This window comes from Pelecanus crispus, chromosome 6 (genome assembly GCF_030463565.1).
Source record: "Pelecanus crispus isolate bPelCri1 chromosome 6, bPelCri1.pri, whole genome shotgun sequence".
NCBI lineage: Eukaryota > Metazoa > Chordata > Aves > Pelecaniformes > Pelecanidae > Pelecanus > Pelecanus crispus.
The window spans coordinates 29,823,856-29,838,890 of NC_134648.1; the positions used below are offsets into that span (position 1 = coordinate 29,823,856).

At 43.2% G+C, this 15,035-nt stretch overlaps 1 protein-coding gene across 4 annotated transcripts in view; it reads left to right on the top strand.

Moving 5' to 3' along the window:
• AMBRA1 (autophagy and beclin 1 regulator 1) overlaps positions 1 to 15,035 on the top strand; it is a 137,260-nt gene that overhangs the window by 22,454 nt on the left and 99,771 nt on the right. For all 4 annotated transcript variants that reach the window (XM_075712465.1, XM_075712464.1, XM_075712466.1 and 1 more), the window contains one exon: positions 11,998 to 12,084. In XM_075712465.1, coding sequence (XP_075568580.1) covers positions 11,998 to 12,084 — 87 coding nt within the window. The remainder of the gene's footprint in view (positions 1 to 11,997; positions 12,085 to 15,035) is intronic.

Here is a 15,035-nt window from a genome sequence, read left to right on the forward strand (position 1 = left end):
CTTACAGTGTGTAGACCTTACGTGTGCTTTGGAAAGAAGGATTTTCCAGCAACCTTGTAGCCTTCATGTGTAATTTGATAGTTTTAGAGAAGTTTATGCTGTGCTGTTTTCAGGCTTGGTAACAAATAATTCCAAAGATGCTTGTTACAATTCTTGAAAATGGTGGTGATAGAGATAAGTAATATCTCAGTAGTTTGTGAGGAACAGGGGGTTAAATAGAAGTTATGAAGGAGGTTGCAAGCAGAGACAAGAGGTTCAGGTTTGTGGTTGTGTCACTGAAATCGGGAGGAAAACTCTCTAACAATTGATGTATTAAAGAGCAGGCATTACTTTATTCGGCGCTGGGTGCAGGGTGGAATATTTCCACAAATCAAGCTCACCTCCTGAAGTTCATTTTGACATTTATACATGACAGTTAACACACCACACCTATCTAATACATAATCATTGAACTGAATGAGCACCCTCTTCTTCCATTGGTCTGTATCTTTTCTGCTTAATTTTAAAGCTACAGTGTGATTTTAGTTCACTGTGCATGCTCAAAAGGAGGTGGGGAGGGGGTTAGTCCTTTCCTCCCTCAATTGAGTCGGTGGTTGCAATCTCCCCCTGCCGGAATTACCTTTCCCTCAGTTACCATGCTTCGGCAATCGCCCCATCTTCTGGGGTAAGATGTTTCCTTTTGTCACTGCTGACCTCACCTTTGTGCCCTTCCCTTATCTTTACAACATTCTTTGTAGCAGGATGTTCCTATTGTCAATCCTTGAAGTTCTACAGATTTGTATTCTTTTGAGGAGGTACTTGTTAGTGAGGCATGCATTGCTAATACCTTCTTATCTGGCCTGGGCATTATTTATTCCCTTGCATATTCTCAAATTCTCATGTGTTAGTTTCCAGTCATAATTGTGATCCTTTCTTAACTACTACTAACTCCTGCACTATTTCCATTTCATCCAAGAAAAATACATATGTTTGAGGTAACAGTTGGGAAGAGGGGCTTGAGGGGAGAAGGCCAAAACTGTTGGGTGGGGGAATGATTTCTGGAAATGCTAGCCTGGACACACAGGAATGAATGAAGACCTAATTTGTCAGTGCCAAACATAAGTGATAATCTGAAGGTGACATGGACATTTAGAGATGGTAAATAGCTGTGGTGATGGGTGAGATGTGCAGGTAGTGGACAAACTTGGCAAGTATTGTTTGTCTGGCCTTTTCTAAAAATGGAAAATGCAAATTAGTTTTATCATGAGAATGTAACCACAGCCTGAACTGTAGGAGAGGCTACCATGATATCTAAATGGCCAGTTGATGTCTACATGAGCTCTGAGGTTATTGCTGCCACACTTCCAGCTTTGTGGTTTTTTTCTGGACTGAGCCTGCTGTCTCCGTGGTAGAAGTTTGAGCTCTTGATTGTGCTGGTAGTTGTTATGTAGAAGAGCAAGTGAAAGAGGTGCCTGTTTTCTTGCACAAAGGTTCCTCCCCCTGCCTTTGCTGATTTCCTGATTTAGGAATAATGTTAAGGTTGCTAGAGCCCTTTTACTTCATTACTGAGAGCTGTTGGGGGAAAAAATGATGCCTTGTGCTTTCCCTCTTGTAGTGACTAATAGAGGTCACTCCCTGCTGCTGAGCTTCCCTGAGTACTTTGGAAAGCTGAGCATGTGCAGTCTTCACCAAACTTGCAGAAAGGCTTCAGCTGCCTTTTTCTTTTTCTTGGCCTGAATTTAAATACACAGCAATGACTGTAGCATACAGAGATTCTTTTTGCATGTTACTCTTGCAGCAGCTTGGCTTGCAGGTTCAGCAGGTATAGAAATAACTGCTTTCTCAAATACATTCATGGTGTTTCCCCAGTCAAACCACTCCCCTTCTCCCACCTCTTTTTTTGGTAGTCCAAGCTTAGCAATGAGGAGTTTACCTATAAAAGAAATAGGTAAACTTTGTTTCTCTGCGGTCTCCAGGAAATGGAGACATGTTTCCCTACAGGTGTTTGTCTATAGGATTGTTCTGGGACTTTGCTTTGTGTTCACCTGCTCCAGCACAGCAGCAACGATCCACTTGTGGACCACTTGCACTTGTGGAAGTGGATTCCAGTGATGTTTCTTAATGAGGATGGAAGAGGTAGATGCTTCCAAACTGGCTTACTTTTTACTTCTACTGAGGAGTAATGAAAGCTAGAGTTGGGTGTGTTGTTGTTTTGGTTTTTGTGGTTTTTTTTGTTGGGGTTTGGTTTTTTTTTTTGAGGAAGGCCTGTATGAGATGATCATACAACAAAGAGATAAAGACGGATTGCTTAGAAGTTGAAAGACAGCTGACTTCAAACAGATAGCTATTTGAGGATACCATAAAACATATCAGTTCTCAGCTTTCCTACAGACAGGGAAGAAGTGTGAATAGCTTCCCTGTCTTGAAAGCCGTCCTTTGTTACGTTGTCTGTCTCCTGTGCTGTCTGCACATGGCTTCCTTGTGGCCTCCTGATCTAACTGTTGCAGGGTGGGCAGCATGTCCAGACAAGCTCACTTGACCTGAAACAGTTGCTCCTGTTCCCATTTTTTACTTATGTGCATTGAGTTCATGTACTTGGAGTATTCTGTCTAGCGGACGATGCTCAACTTGTGATTAATGGTGGTCTTTGACTGCTTAAACTATCTAGCTGTGATTCCTAGAGCTTGTTTTCTGGCTTCAGATAAGTAATGTTAAAACAATCTCTTAAGTTTTGTTTTGGTTTTGTTTTCCTTTTGCCAAGAAACAAGTTATGGGCAGGCCCTCAGACCTTCTATTTCAGGTCTGCTTGCTCAACTAAAAGCTCTGTGTAGCTTTCTTGAGTGTGGGGAGCAGCTAGAGGTCTTGGCAGTATAGCGTGCCTCTTTTTTATGCTAATACAAGCCCTTAATCGTTAGATGTGCAGTCACTTATATTGCGTGCGTGCACTCATTCTTCACACTCTTTATACATGCACACAGCACGGTGTGCTTGGGGACAAAGTACCCTCATCCAATTATTTGCTCCTTATTACAGAATCTGGGCTGGAGAGCTTGCAGTAGAGCAGCATGCATCTACTCTCTGGGCCTGGAGCAAGAGGAGAGAGAGGGACCTCTGATCTGACTCAGTAATACGCCTGTAACCAAAATAGTGATGACTCTAGATTTCTCCAGTTGAGCCGTTCTGGTCTGTTGAATAGCTAACATGCATTTTAAACATTTTCCACATACATATTTAACTGATTGTGCCAAATGGCTGTTTGTGTGATGATGTAACTGACCCCCTCCCTTGCTCTTCTTGAGAAAGCACCTGCTAGAACTGAAGGCTGTGAATAAACAGGGTTCATTATCTGCCAGGAAACTGACTCATTTTTCTGCTTGAAATGCATTTGTATCAAATCCTTCCCCTGTCTTCATAAAGTGGAAGGGCTGGGGTAAATGGCTGAACTGCCCTGCCAGTTGTCTGTTGACCTGACTGTCTTCATTACTCCAGCCTGAACAAGAGCATTTTAAAGAAAGTGATTGATGTGTGGTGGGACCTCTGTTTTCATAGCCTTAGAAGCCTATGGAGATAATGGTATGGCTTCTGCCCCCTCAGGAAAGACACCTCCTCTTCAGTTCCCTATGGAGAAGCAGGAGCCCTATATAATTATCCCAGAAGCTGACGCAGATCTGCGTGCGTGGGTAAGCAGAGATTTCTGCTATCCACACAATCTGTGGTGTTGGGAACTCCCAGAACAAGGAGAATTTGAAGCAGACACATGAAGGTATGTAGAAGAGCCCTCAGAAGAGTAAAGCTGCCTGCAGACTGAGGGAGTTCACTGTGGCTATGTTCTGGCCATGTTTTCAAGCCTGTTACCATAACTGTGATGACTGGGAACCAATTCCCTCTAGCTGAATTTCTGATATAATCACACGTTGTTGAGGGTCTAGGTGGAGCAATGCAATATCTGTCTTCAGATTGGCTGAGGTGCCTGCCCCATTCTGAGCACTGCTTTAAAACTGCCATTGTAGAGCAAAATAGCATATGCTCATAGCATATATCAGGTTGAGCTGATATAAATGTCTTCTCCCCTCCCCTCAAGTTTTGTCCGTGCAAAATGAAAGTGCAAGATCTTTGATCGTTCTTGTCATGTTAGAGTTATTGTCAAACTAATCAATGCTGTCATAGCTGCTCTTGGCCCTTTTAATGTCTATCATGGATGTGTGCTTCCTTTTGCCTGTTGAAATAACACATTAATCACTCCCTGGGTGCTGTATGATGAGGACCTCTGCATAATGCTCGCTCATGTTTTGTTTGGATGCATGGCCTTTTGTCAGCAGGCAAAGTAACAGATTAACAGTGCGACCTTGGGTCCACTTAAAAAAAGCTGTCATCTTCCTCAGAGTGACTGACTTTCCCTATGATGAGGTCCAAAGGTGCTGTGTAGCTCCTGTGGCATCAGGTGGTAAATGGAAGTCGAAGTTTCTGGTCCAAGAGTAGAGGTGCAGTAATAGCACAATTCATCATGTGGTATTACTTCTAGTTAAACTAAAGTGGTCGTGGTCAATGGCTCGATGTCCACATGGAGACCGGTGACAAGTGGGGTCCCTCAGGGATCCGTACTGGGACCGGTGCTATTTAACATCTTCATCAATGACACAGACAGTGGGATTGAGTGCACCCTCAGCAAGTTTGCAGATGACACCAAGCTGAGTGGTGCTGTTGACACACCAGGAGGACGAGATGTCATCCAGAGGGACCTGGACAAGCTGGAGAGGTGGGCCTCTGTGAACCTCATGAGGTTCAACAAGGCCAAGTGCAAGGTCCTGCACCTAGGACGGGGCAACCCCCGGTATCAGTACAGGTTGGGGGATGAGGGAGATTGAGAGCAGCCCTGCGGGGAAGGACTTGGGGGTACTGGTGGATGAAAAGCTGGACATGAGCCGGCAATATGCACTTGCAGCCCAGAAAGCCAACCGTGTCCTGGGCTGCATCAAAAGAAGCATGGCCAGCAGGTCGAGGGAGGTGATTCTGCCCCTCTACTCTGCTCTGGTAAGACTTCACCTGGAGTACTGCGTCCAGCTCTGGGGCCCTCAGCACAAGAAGGACATGGACCTGCTGGAGCGGGTCCAGAGGAGGGCCACCAAAATGATCCGAGGGCTGGAACACCTCTCCTATGAGGCCAGGCTGAAAGAGTGGGGATTGTTCAGCCTAGAGAAGAGAAGGCTGCAAGGAGACCTTTTTGCGATCTTCCAGTACTTAAAGGGGGCCTACAGGAAAGATGAGGAGAATCTTTTTAACAAGGCCTGTTGTGACAGGACAAGGAATAACGGATTTAAACTAAAGAAGAATAGATTTAGACTAGACATTAGAAAGAAGTTTTTTACAATGAGGGTGGTGAAGCACTGGAACAGGTTGCCCAGAGAGGTGGTAGAGGCCCCATCCCTGGCAACATTCAAGGTCAGGTTGGATGGGGCTCTGAGCAACCTGATCAAGTTAAAGCTGTCCCTGCTCACTGCAGGGGGGTTGGGCTAGATGACCTCTAAAGGTCCCTTCCAACCCAAAGCATTCTATGATTCTGTGATTCTAAAGCAGGTAAACTTTAAAGGGTTAACCATGATGTTCTTGAAACTCTGCTCCCTGCCTTGCAATTAGGAGAACTCAAATCTCAGTGCTTGTTTCTGCTGTTCGAACTCTTACTTACAGTTGTTTTGTGTAATTGTGCTTCTTTTCACTGCATTCCTTCCCAAATGTACTCCTTCCCATCCTGGCTGAAGACCTGACATGCTATCTGTTTTCTGACTGAGAAATCCTTACAGCTTGTTTTCTACAGGATTCTTGCCCAGAATCAGTGAAGGGGAAAAATGTTTTTCGTGATAACTTCTGTCCTATATCAAACCTGACTCTCTGACAACTCCATACCTCCAGCTGGGAAGGATGTCTTCTCTGTCCCTGGTTGCCCTTCAGAGTTAGCACAAGTTTTTTCTCACAAACAGGCCAAAGTGTTCTACAGAGGCCACGTTTGGAATGTATCTGTGATCACGTATTGCATCTTTGCTGTCACTGCTTTCCCTAAAGAAAGGAAATTTTCTTACAAAGGGCGTTCATTATGTGGACTAACAAAAAAAAAAAAAAAAAGTGATGAAAAGGATGCCTAACAGGGCTTAGATACTCATAAGAAAGGCAGCCACCAACTCTTGTTCCTCACTGAGGATGAGTTGTATGTCAAAGACGTGAACAAGGGGATGGAGGAGTTAACTGAGAGAACTGCAAAAGCGAGTGTTGAGGTTTTCATCAGCAGTGAAATTCTCAGGGTATTTATCTCTTGTAGGTGGTTACAACTGCTGTAAGAAAAGTTTGACCATTTTGTTTGACTGTTTCTTCTCTTGTAATCATCTGCTTCTGACCTGTCTTAATTCAAATCTTGATGCTGGGTTAAATATGTCTAACCGTAACCATGAGAAAGCTGAAACAGTCTAGAAATGTTAGCTTAGAGGTATCACAGTAGATTATGTTAAGGACTTAATTTTAGAAATCTTCTTTTCAGGCAATCTTTAGAACTGCATACTGATTGCTTTTTTTATTTTAAGCTTGAATATGAAACTGGTGATAGCAATAGTGTTTTTCTGTTTGACAAGAACTACAAAACTTTTATGGAAAATGGAGCTATGGAACAAAACGCTTGATGGTTTCTCCTTACGTGATTTCAATTTGCTCTTTGAAAGCAGGCAACACAATACAGAGATGTCTGAAATAATTTTTCTCTATTCTTCTGAGAAAAGGGAAGGGGAAAAAAAAAGCCAGTGGATTGGGTTGGTTGAGATTTTTGTTTAGAATAGTTTTCTAGTGTTCTATTGAGGCTATAATTGATCTCCAAGAAATAATTGGGCTTGTTAACAGTTAATAATTGAGCTTAGGATTTGAGCAGTGCTGTTGGGCAGCTGGAGAACATTCAGCTGTCTTCATGCTTCAGCTTTCTTGTTATCTTTAGGTTAAACATTGCCTAGCCTTAAGAGGAAGATGACTGAAGGGAATCTAGTTTTAAACTGTTGCTGTTCTTTACATTCCTATGAGGAACCACTGGAGCACATCCGTAGGGACAAGTGTTCAGGAGAACTGACTGCTGGCTGTAATTCGGAGGGCTGAAAAAGGGATGTGATATGAAGTACTGCAGTAATTTCACCTCCAAATGGGCAGTAGGGGATATAAAAGCCTTTCCAGGAAAGATACAAAACCAGAAGAGGAAACTCACAGAAGCTGCCAGAGTTGTCAATATGCTTCTGCTTCAAAGGATAAGGATGAATTGGTCTCTTAGGCCCTCTTTGTAGCTGAAGGCTGGGACTGTGGGAGAGGCAGGAGCGCTTGCTTCATTTTACTGGTTTGCACTGGTGGTCAGTGTGCAGCAGCAGCTTAGGAAGATGGCAGCTGGCTGAACGCCCTTTTTTGATTTTAAGGATGCTAAGCTGATGTGCTGTGGGGAGGTTGCTTTATGACTGTTCTCCCCTCGAGCTGCAGGTTCTGGCATTCAGCTGCTTCATTCCTGAGACATTTCCCTTTTCTGCTTGTAGGGTCTTGTGTGTGTGCACTCTCTTTCTCTCTCCCTTGTGTAAAGGTGTCCTGTAACTTGGACTTGCTTCCTTTCCCCCCTTGCTAGCGATTGCTGCTGTTCGCAGACCCGAGGTAACAGAGCAAGTGTAGAGTGACGGTTCCATAGCTGCTGATGTCTGACAGAAAAGGAGTTTGCTGAGATCTCAGTGCTGCTGAACAGAGGCAATTTATATCTTCTTGTAGTAGTTTTAATAAAAAAAAAAAAAAAAAAAAAACCCTACAGTCCCCCTCCTCCTATCTTAGCAAGCTGGGCTAGAAGCATCTCTCAGGGTGAGCACAGTTAATCTTCATCATTGCGGCGTTGACTGACAACCTGGAGGATGATAATGTGTGATTTTTTTTTTTTTTTTTTTTTTTTTTTCCTGGTGAGCGGGGGAGGAGAGTGGAAATTGCAGTTTCTCTGCTAATTGTACTTTAGATGTCATTTGTGACAATTTCATATTGTCTAGACAGAGATAGTGGAGCAATTGCTTCCACAGAGCCTAGTGTTAGCCTGTTACATATCTGGGTAGCAAAAATGAGGGGTGTGGGAGAGGAAGAGGGTGCTGTAAGCTCCAGAAAGGATTCAGGAGTCAAGCATGATCTACTGAAATATTTCAAAAGGAGATGCAAGCAATATGCATTTCTGTTCTCTCTTTGCATGTTTCTCTGTTGGAAACTTAGCTGTTTAGTGGGTAGCAGTTCCCTGTAACAGAGCTGCTTCTATTCACCTATGGATTATGTTTATCCTCCTTAACAGAACTGCTCCCAACCTCAGCATTCACTGTGGTAGGATACTGGGCTACCTTACACTTTGGGCTTACTGAAAACAAATAGTCTGTGTCTCTTCTGGGAGTTCGGGTGACAAAAGCTATGAATGTGGCACCTAAGATTTGATAGAGTGTAGCATGACTTACTTTAAAAACATTTATCTGCACCTTCCTGGGGGACACTACCAGTGTCACAGATGGGACGCTTTATTGATGGTTATAGCAGTGTATCTATTATTGAACCCATTTATCAGTACAGAATGCGTTCGGATCTGTAACTTGGGCCTCAAGGGCTCAGTCTAGAACGAGTTAGTTAAATAATAGATTTTATTTGTGTTTAGTACTCTGGTTTCAGTACAGATATTGTTATTCTCTGGAGCATTAAGCACAGAGATATGGTCCATCTGGATCTCATGAGATTGCATGTTGCACTTTTTTTTTTTTCCTACTATATGTATTTATATTCACCTGTTCATTGCTCTGTGATCTGAGAGGGCACAGTTGTAAGACAATTAAGAACTACCAGTCAGGCTTAAAATAAGCTATAGCTTTTAGCAGTTACTGTTAACTGAATTATCTTTGTCCATTTGATCTGAATGTGGCCCTAGTACGTGGCTTTTCTGCCTCAGCATGAGATAGTGCAGGAACTGAGTTTGGTCTTAGCAGTCGTGGAAGGGTCTGCTGGAAAGGCCGTCTTAGCTGAGACTGTTCAACTTGGACAGCGCAGCCTCAGAAAGGGTCCTGGGGAGTGTGTTTAATGCAGTGCATTTGTTACCCTGCTCCCCAAAACCTCGTAACTGCTGGTCCTCCTAGGGAGCCCTTCTGGTGAAGGAGGTGCTCCTAAAGCAGCAGCAGCTCCTGTTGCATCACGGGGTGGAGCTGCAGGTTGTTCAGGTAAAATCACAGGGTTGTGAGGCCTATAGCAAATCTGTTTACCCAGATACCTGGCCATCCTGTGGCTCAGGTAACTGTTGGTTTATTTTACTAAAGTAACACATACCAGTTCTCGTATGAGGTGCCAGATACCTGGTAGAGCAAGGCTCTTCAAGTCCTTATTTCAAGGATCAGATGGAGTGTAGAGGTGGGAACTGTAGATTCCCTGAAGTGCTGTTCCCAAGCCAAGCAGAGGGACTCCTGGCAGACCTGTACCGAGTTCCTACAATGTGTGCCCTGCTCCTGCTTCCACACCCTTCTGGTGCCCCCTGATTGGTATACATTTTGATTTCCTTCAGTGCAGCTGCTGGCTGCTTTCCAAAGGTAATCCCTCTGAGTCGATGCTCTTCTCCGGCAATTGCCAGCCTTTCCAAAGGTGAGAAGAGAAATATGGCTGGACAACACCTGGAGACTCCTTTCTAACAGAGCCTGCTGGGCCATGCAGCATGGACTGGTCATCTTCCCTTGTGGCTCTGATTTTGCTGTGTCATTTAGTGGATAGACCCTGAAAGGTTGGGAAAGAGTGGGCATGTGTAGTGTATAGGTGCCAAGACTTTTGACAGGGATGATGAGTTTGATTACTTGTGTGTGCACCTTATCAGGACGCTGTAGGCATTGCAGGGAAACGGTGTCAAACAAGCCACTTGCGTTGTGTGTAGGTTGCTTGCACCTGTAAGGAGGCAGCTGCTGTGTCTAGGGTTGTGGCCCTGCCAGGCTCTGTGTCCTGTGGGACCTCTTTCTCCCTAATTAAGTCCAGTGATTAGGCACGACGGTCGAGTAGGGTGGCAGCCTCAGCACATCCAGGCTGCTTGCAAACTGCTGTCTTTGGAGTGCTCTGCATAAGCAGCTCTGAAGAGCAGACCTCTAAAAAACATGTTGGTGTTGCAGTGGCAGTAACCCAGTCTCTGAACTCTGATCCAGTGGTTTAGAAAGGGGCCAACTGACTGAATAGTTAGAATATCCCTTCTGCTAGTTCTAATCTGTCTACCTTTACCCCCAGAAGGAATAAAAGCAGTTTATATATGATGCAGGTGATAGATGTACCTCATAGGTATAGGACTTCAGGTATAGCTCATAAAGCTGTTTGTTCTGGATTAGCCGCTTTTGCATATATTGACTTTTATGTTTGAAGCAGGAGAGAGGGTTTGGTAAGGCAGGATTGAAGTATGATAACTTTCTGGGGAGCCAAGGGATTCCTAATATCTAGCATTGTTGAAAGTTAGAGCTTTTGACTCAATAACCTGGGGAATTAATTCATCTCAAAGTTTAAGAGATTTAATAACTGTTCTTGAATAAGACAAATGGTTGCCAAGCAACTTCGTGCCAGAGCGGACAGGATTTCTTGCCTTCTGTAGAGTCCCAGTGCTTTGCAGCAAGTACTGAGTCTCTCGAACTGACACATGCCTTTCCAAGTAACTGGAGCAATCTCTTGCTGTTTTCTGTATTCTAGATTTATAATGTGAAATTGAAGGGGGGGGGTTTAGGGGTATTTTTTGTTTGTTTTAATTGCTGGAAGGCAGTGAAAAGTTGTCTTGAGATCCTGATGGGGGGGCTGCTACTGGAAAAAACATCTCATTTGCATTTCTGCTATCTCTGTCTGGCTAGAAATGGGAAGTTGGGCATGGATTATATCTGGTCCTTCTTCCTGCTTCCTGTGTTGATGCTTGCTGTCCCACATTGCAAATGCTAACTGTGAATTAGGGTGGTGGGGCTAAGACTGATAGGTTCAAATCTTTCTCGCCAATCGTGTGTGGGGTGAATAGAACAGATGTGGTGTTGGACCTCTTTGACTTTCAAACTACAACAGTTTTCATTTAAGTTACAAATACTGGAAAACGAAATTTAGCAGGAGTTCCGAGGCAAAAAGACTTGAAAGGGAAGTCAGCAGCCATATAAACTTTGGCAGTTGATTTTTCTACTCTTCACACCTGCCCCAGATCATCTCTCTTGTTAATCTAATGGCTGCAACAGGCTTGAATGAGTCAGTCTTGAAACAATGCCATCCTCTGCTTTATGACAAGAAGCTAGATAGAGGTGCATGTAGAAGCCAGGGTGGAGGACATGTTCCTGCTATATTCTTTTGATTCTGCTGCCTTCATGACTCAGACTCGCTTCTTGCATATTCAAGCTGTCTGGCTGCATTTGCATACATTTACTTCTTGAGTGAATATTTGGTATCTCTCCCTGTGGCCGATTAAGATACAGAAGACATGAACATTTTTTTGTAGCTGAAAACCACTCTTTCTGAGCCTTAAGACTAAGATTAAATATCTTGCTGTGAATAAACACCAGTAGTGCCCTTAGAGCCCACATGCTGAGCTGTGTTCTTTGTCCCATGCTCCTTGGCCCATTCCCTGTGTATCCATCTTTGAGTAGGTAACAATTTGACAGATGGCCAGTGCAGCGTTAGTGTTTGTGGACCTGACAAATTGGGATGGCTTGTCTCCAAAAGAGAATTAGCATCTGTATGTTTCTCTTGAAACTTGGAAGCGGGTTTGGGACCACTCTTGTTTCTTACTCGAGGTATATATTGTACATCGATGCATATATTCTCCTGTGCAGTGAGAATATTACACTTGGAATAGCTATGTGGTGAAGACGCTTATGCCATCAGTGAGTGGTTCAGTTTGTTGCAGAATTCTCTGCACTGATGATAGAAATAGTCTTAAGAGGTTTCAGAAAGTAGGGCATAAATAAGTGGGATGTTCCTGAATGATCTTTGACTTCGTCATTTGTTTTTCCTTTCTAGGAGGTTGCTGGAGTCTTCCCTCATTTCATTATCTCGCTACGATGGAGCAGGGTCCCGGGAACATCCGATCTACCCAGATCCGGCCAGGTAAGAGCTAAATGCATTTAAGTTTCATAGACAAAAGCATAACTTGGTGTAACTCACTGAATCCTTTGGGAATGGTTCTAATATTGGGCCCATCTCCTTATCAATGACTTGCCAAGGGGGCAGGGTGCAAACCAAATGAGAATGGTGCTGTTAAGTCTGGGAACAAATGAGGAACAGAGGAAGAAATTGCTGTTGATGTAAGCACATAAGGATCCCTGAAGTCATTTGGGATGGAGAACACTAGGAGAACACTACACAGAGAACACCTGCAAGCAGGTCCAATAGTAAATGACATGATATCAACAAATTTCAAATTTATTTTGAAGAAAAATGAAGAAAAAACAAATAGTCTATTCAGGAGTAAGGGAGAATGCAGTAAAGGCAGTTAGGAGCTGGTGTGAGCAGGCAGTGCGCTTGGAAGAGTGGAATGCCTCCATAAATGTACCAGTATGAGAGAGCATAACCAGGATGTTAAGTATACTTAACTAAGAACAAAATACTGACATTTATTTCTGAAGAGTCATGAATCATTGACATTAGACATAGAAACACCTGTAGTGCTGCTTAATCTCCAGAAGAGGTGGGAGTGTTTGAGGACTAGAAAAAGCAAACATGGCAGAGTTATCAAAAATGGAAAGGAGTGATCTTTGCAGTTTCTACTTAGTGTATTAAGAAAGCAACAGATGGGATAATGTGACCCACAGACTCTGTCAGAAGAAATGATAGAATCGTGAACAGCAAGCAGCTTTGGAAGCTTTCAAAGAATAAATCGTGACAAATAAGCTTTCTTTAGATGGGTTTAACAAAGCTATGAATGAGGAAAATTCAGTAAGTGTAAAATATATCTGAGTTAGCCTCTTAGGGAACCTCTGGCATAGCTGCATGAACGGAAGGCTGCTAGGATTTATCATAAAGGAGAGTACAGGAATACCAGTGTATGAAAATTAAATATCTAAGTTGCTGAAGGAGGTTTGTTTTGGTTGTGGGGTGTTTCTTTTTTTAAATCTTGTTCTTTTTTACATCATTAACAACAAAATCTGCATTTTTATATAGATGATGCTCTAAGTACAAGTTTTGAAATAAAAGGCTATGTTGCAAACTGGCCACATGGTATAATTATGCTGGTAGATAGCTCCTTGCTAACTGTCTCTGTAGATAAAGCCTTGTAGAGGCGAAGTGTCATATTAGGCTTTTTTCCCATTTATTGTGAAGAACGTTGCTTTGTAAAGATAATGCAAAGGCTCAGGAATGATGTAAATAAAACTGTAGCGAGGTGAAAGTAAGGTGGAGTGTGCTACCTGTATGTGGGGTCATTGGGAAACCAGCCTAGGTAACTGCAAAAGGTCTTGGCAACTGCATGTCAGAATGATGCTGATAAATGTAAAAGCTTTCTAAACGGCAATTGATTAAATGACAGGTAAAGGGATTGATTTACCTGGAAAGATGAAAATGATATTTTACAAATGTTAATTAAAAGGTATTGCTACATTCAGGTCAATTTATGAATGTCAAGAGCTGCTAAATGTCTGGAAGTGCACCATTCCTTATTTCTGGAATGCATAATCCAAAGCAGACAGATTCATTGAGCAGAGATTGTAAGAACTGATTCTGGCTCTCCTGGAGCTGCCTTTTAAAAATGAAAAGGAGGAGGGCCTGCCTAGGTTACTGAATTCTTTTTTTTTTCTACACCCTCCCCCCCCCCCCCGGCTTCTGTCAGATCCCTACTATGATGAAGCCCAATAAAATGTATGAAAAGGGATCACTGCCTGAGACATTTCCTAGCATAAGGAGCATTGTAAAAAGTATTTTTCTACTTGAAGCCGTTTTTGAACTGATATGATGCTCTTCATGTGACAGTTCAAGTGTTTTTAGGTTGTGGTAGAAGCTATAGCAGCTTGAGTTTATAAGGAGCTTTGGAAGAAAAGTCCGGTGTTAAAACTTCTAAGAGGGTGAATTTGCTCCAGTAAGTGCCACTGTCCTTTTCAGAGGATGGGATTCATAGATGCATAATCAGCATGAGCTGGAAGTTTGACTGGGGTAAGATCAGAGTCTCCTGCCATAAAACTTACTGGTGTGCTAGGCTAGTAAGATCTTTTTAACTGTCCCTTTTAACTTTTAACTTGTTAGAAATTGGGGATGTGATTAAAAGGAGTGTTACTGCATTTTGAGGTTTTTTTGTGGCATCAGAAGTTTGTAGCAGAATGTTATGACTTTCAGATGTTCTTAAATAACAAAGTAGAAGAGTGAAACAAAGGTGAAATAAACATACATCTATATATATCTCTGTGTGTATGTGTGTTTAAATATATATTAAAAATCATAGAATCATAGAATGGTTTGGGTTGGAAGGGACCTTAAAGCTAATCTAGTTCCAAGCCCCCTGCCATGGGCAGGGACACCTTCCACTAGACCAGGTTGCTCAAAGCCCCATCCAACCTCGCCTTGAACACTTCCAGGGATGGGGCATCCATAACTTCTCGGGGTAGCGTGTTCCAGTGTCTCACCACCCTCAGAGTGAAGAATTTCTTCCTTATATCTAATCTAAATCTACCCTCTTTCAGTTTAAAGCCATTATCCCTTGTCCTATCACTACATGCCTGTGTAAAACGTCCCTCTGCAGCTTTCTTGTTGGTCCCCTTCAGGTACTGGAAGGCTGCTATAAGGTCTCCCCAGAGTCTTTTCTTCTCCAGGCTGAACAACCCCAACTTTCTCAGCCTGTCTTCATAGGAGAGGTGCTCCAGCCCTCTGATCATCTTCGTGGCCCTTCTCTGGACTTGCTCCAACAGGTCCACATCCTTCTTATGTTGGGGGACCCAGAGCTGAATGCAGTACTCCAGGTGGGGTCTCATGAGAGCAGAGCAGAAGGGGAGAATCACTGCCCTCAACCTGCTGGTCATGCTTCTTTTGGTGCAGCCCAGGATACGGTTGGCTTTCTGGGCTGCAAGCACACA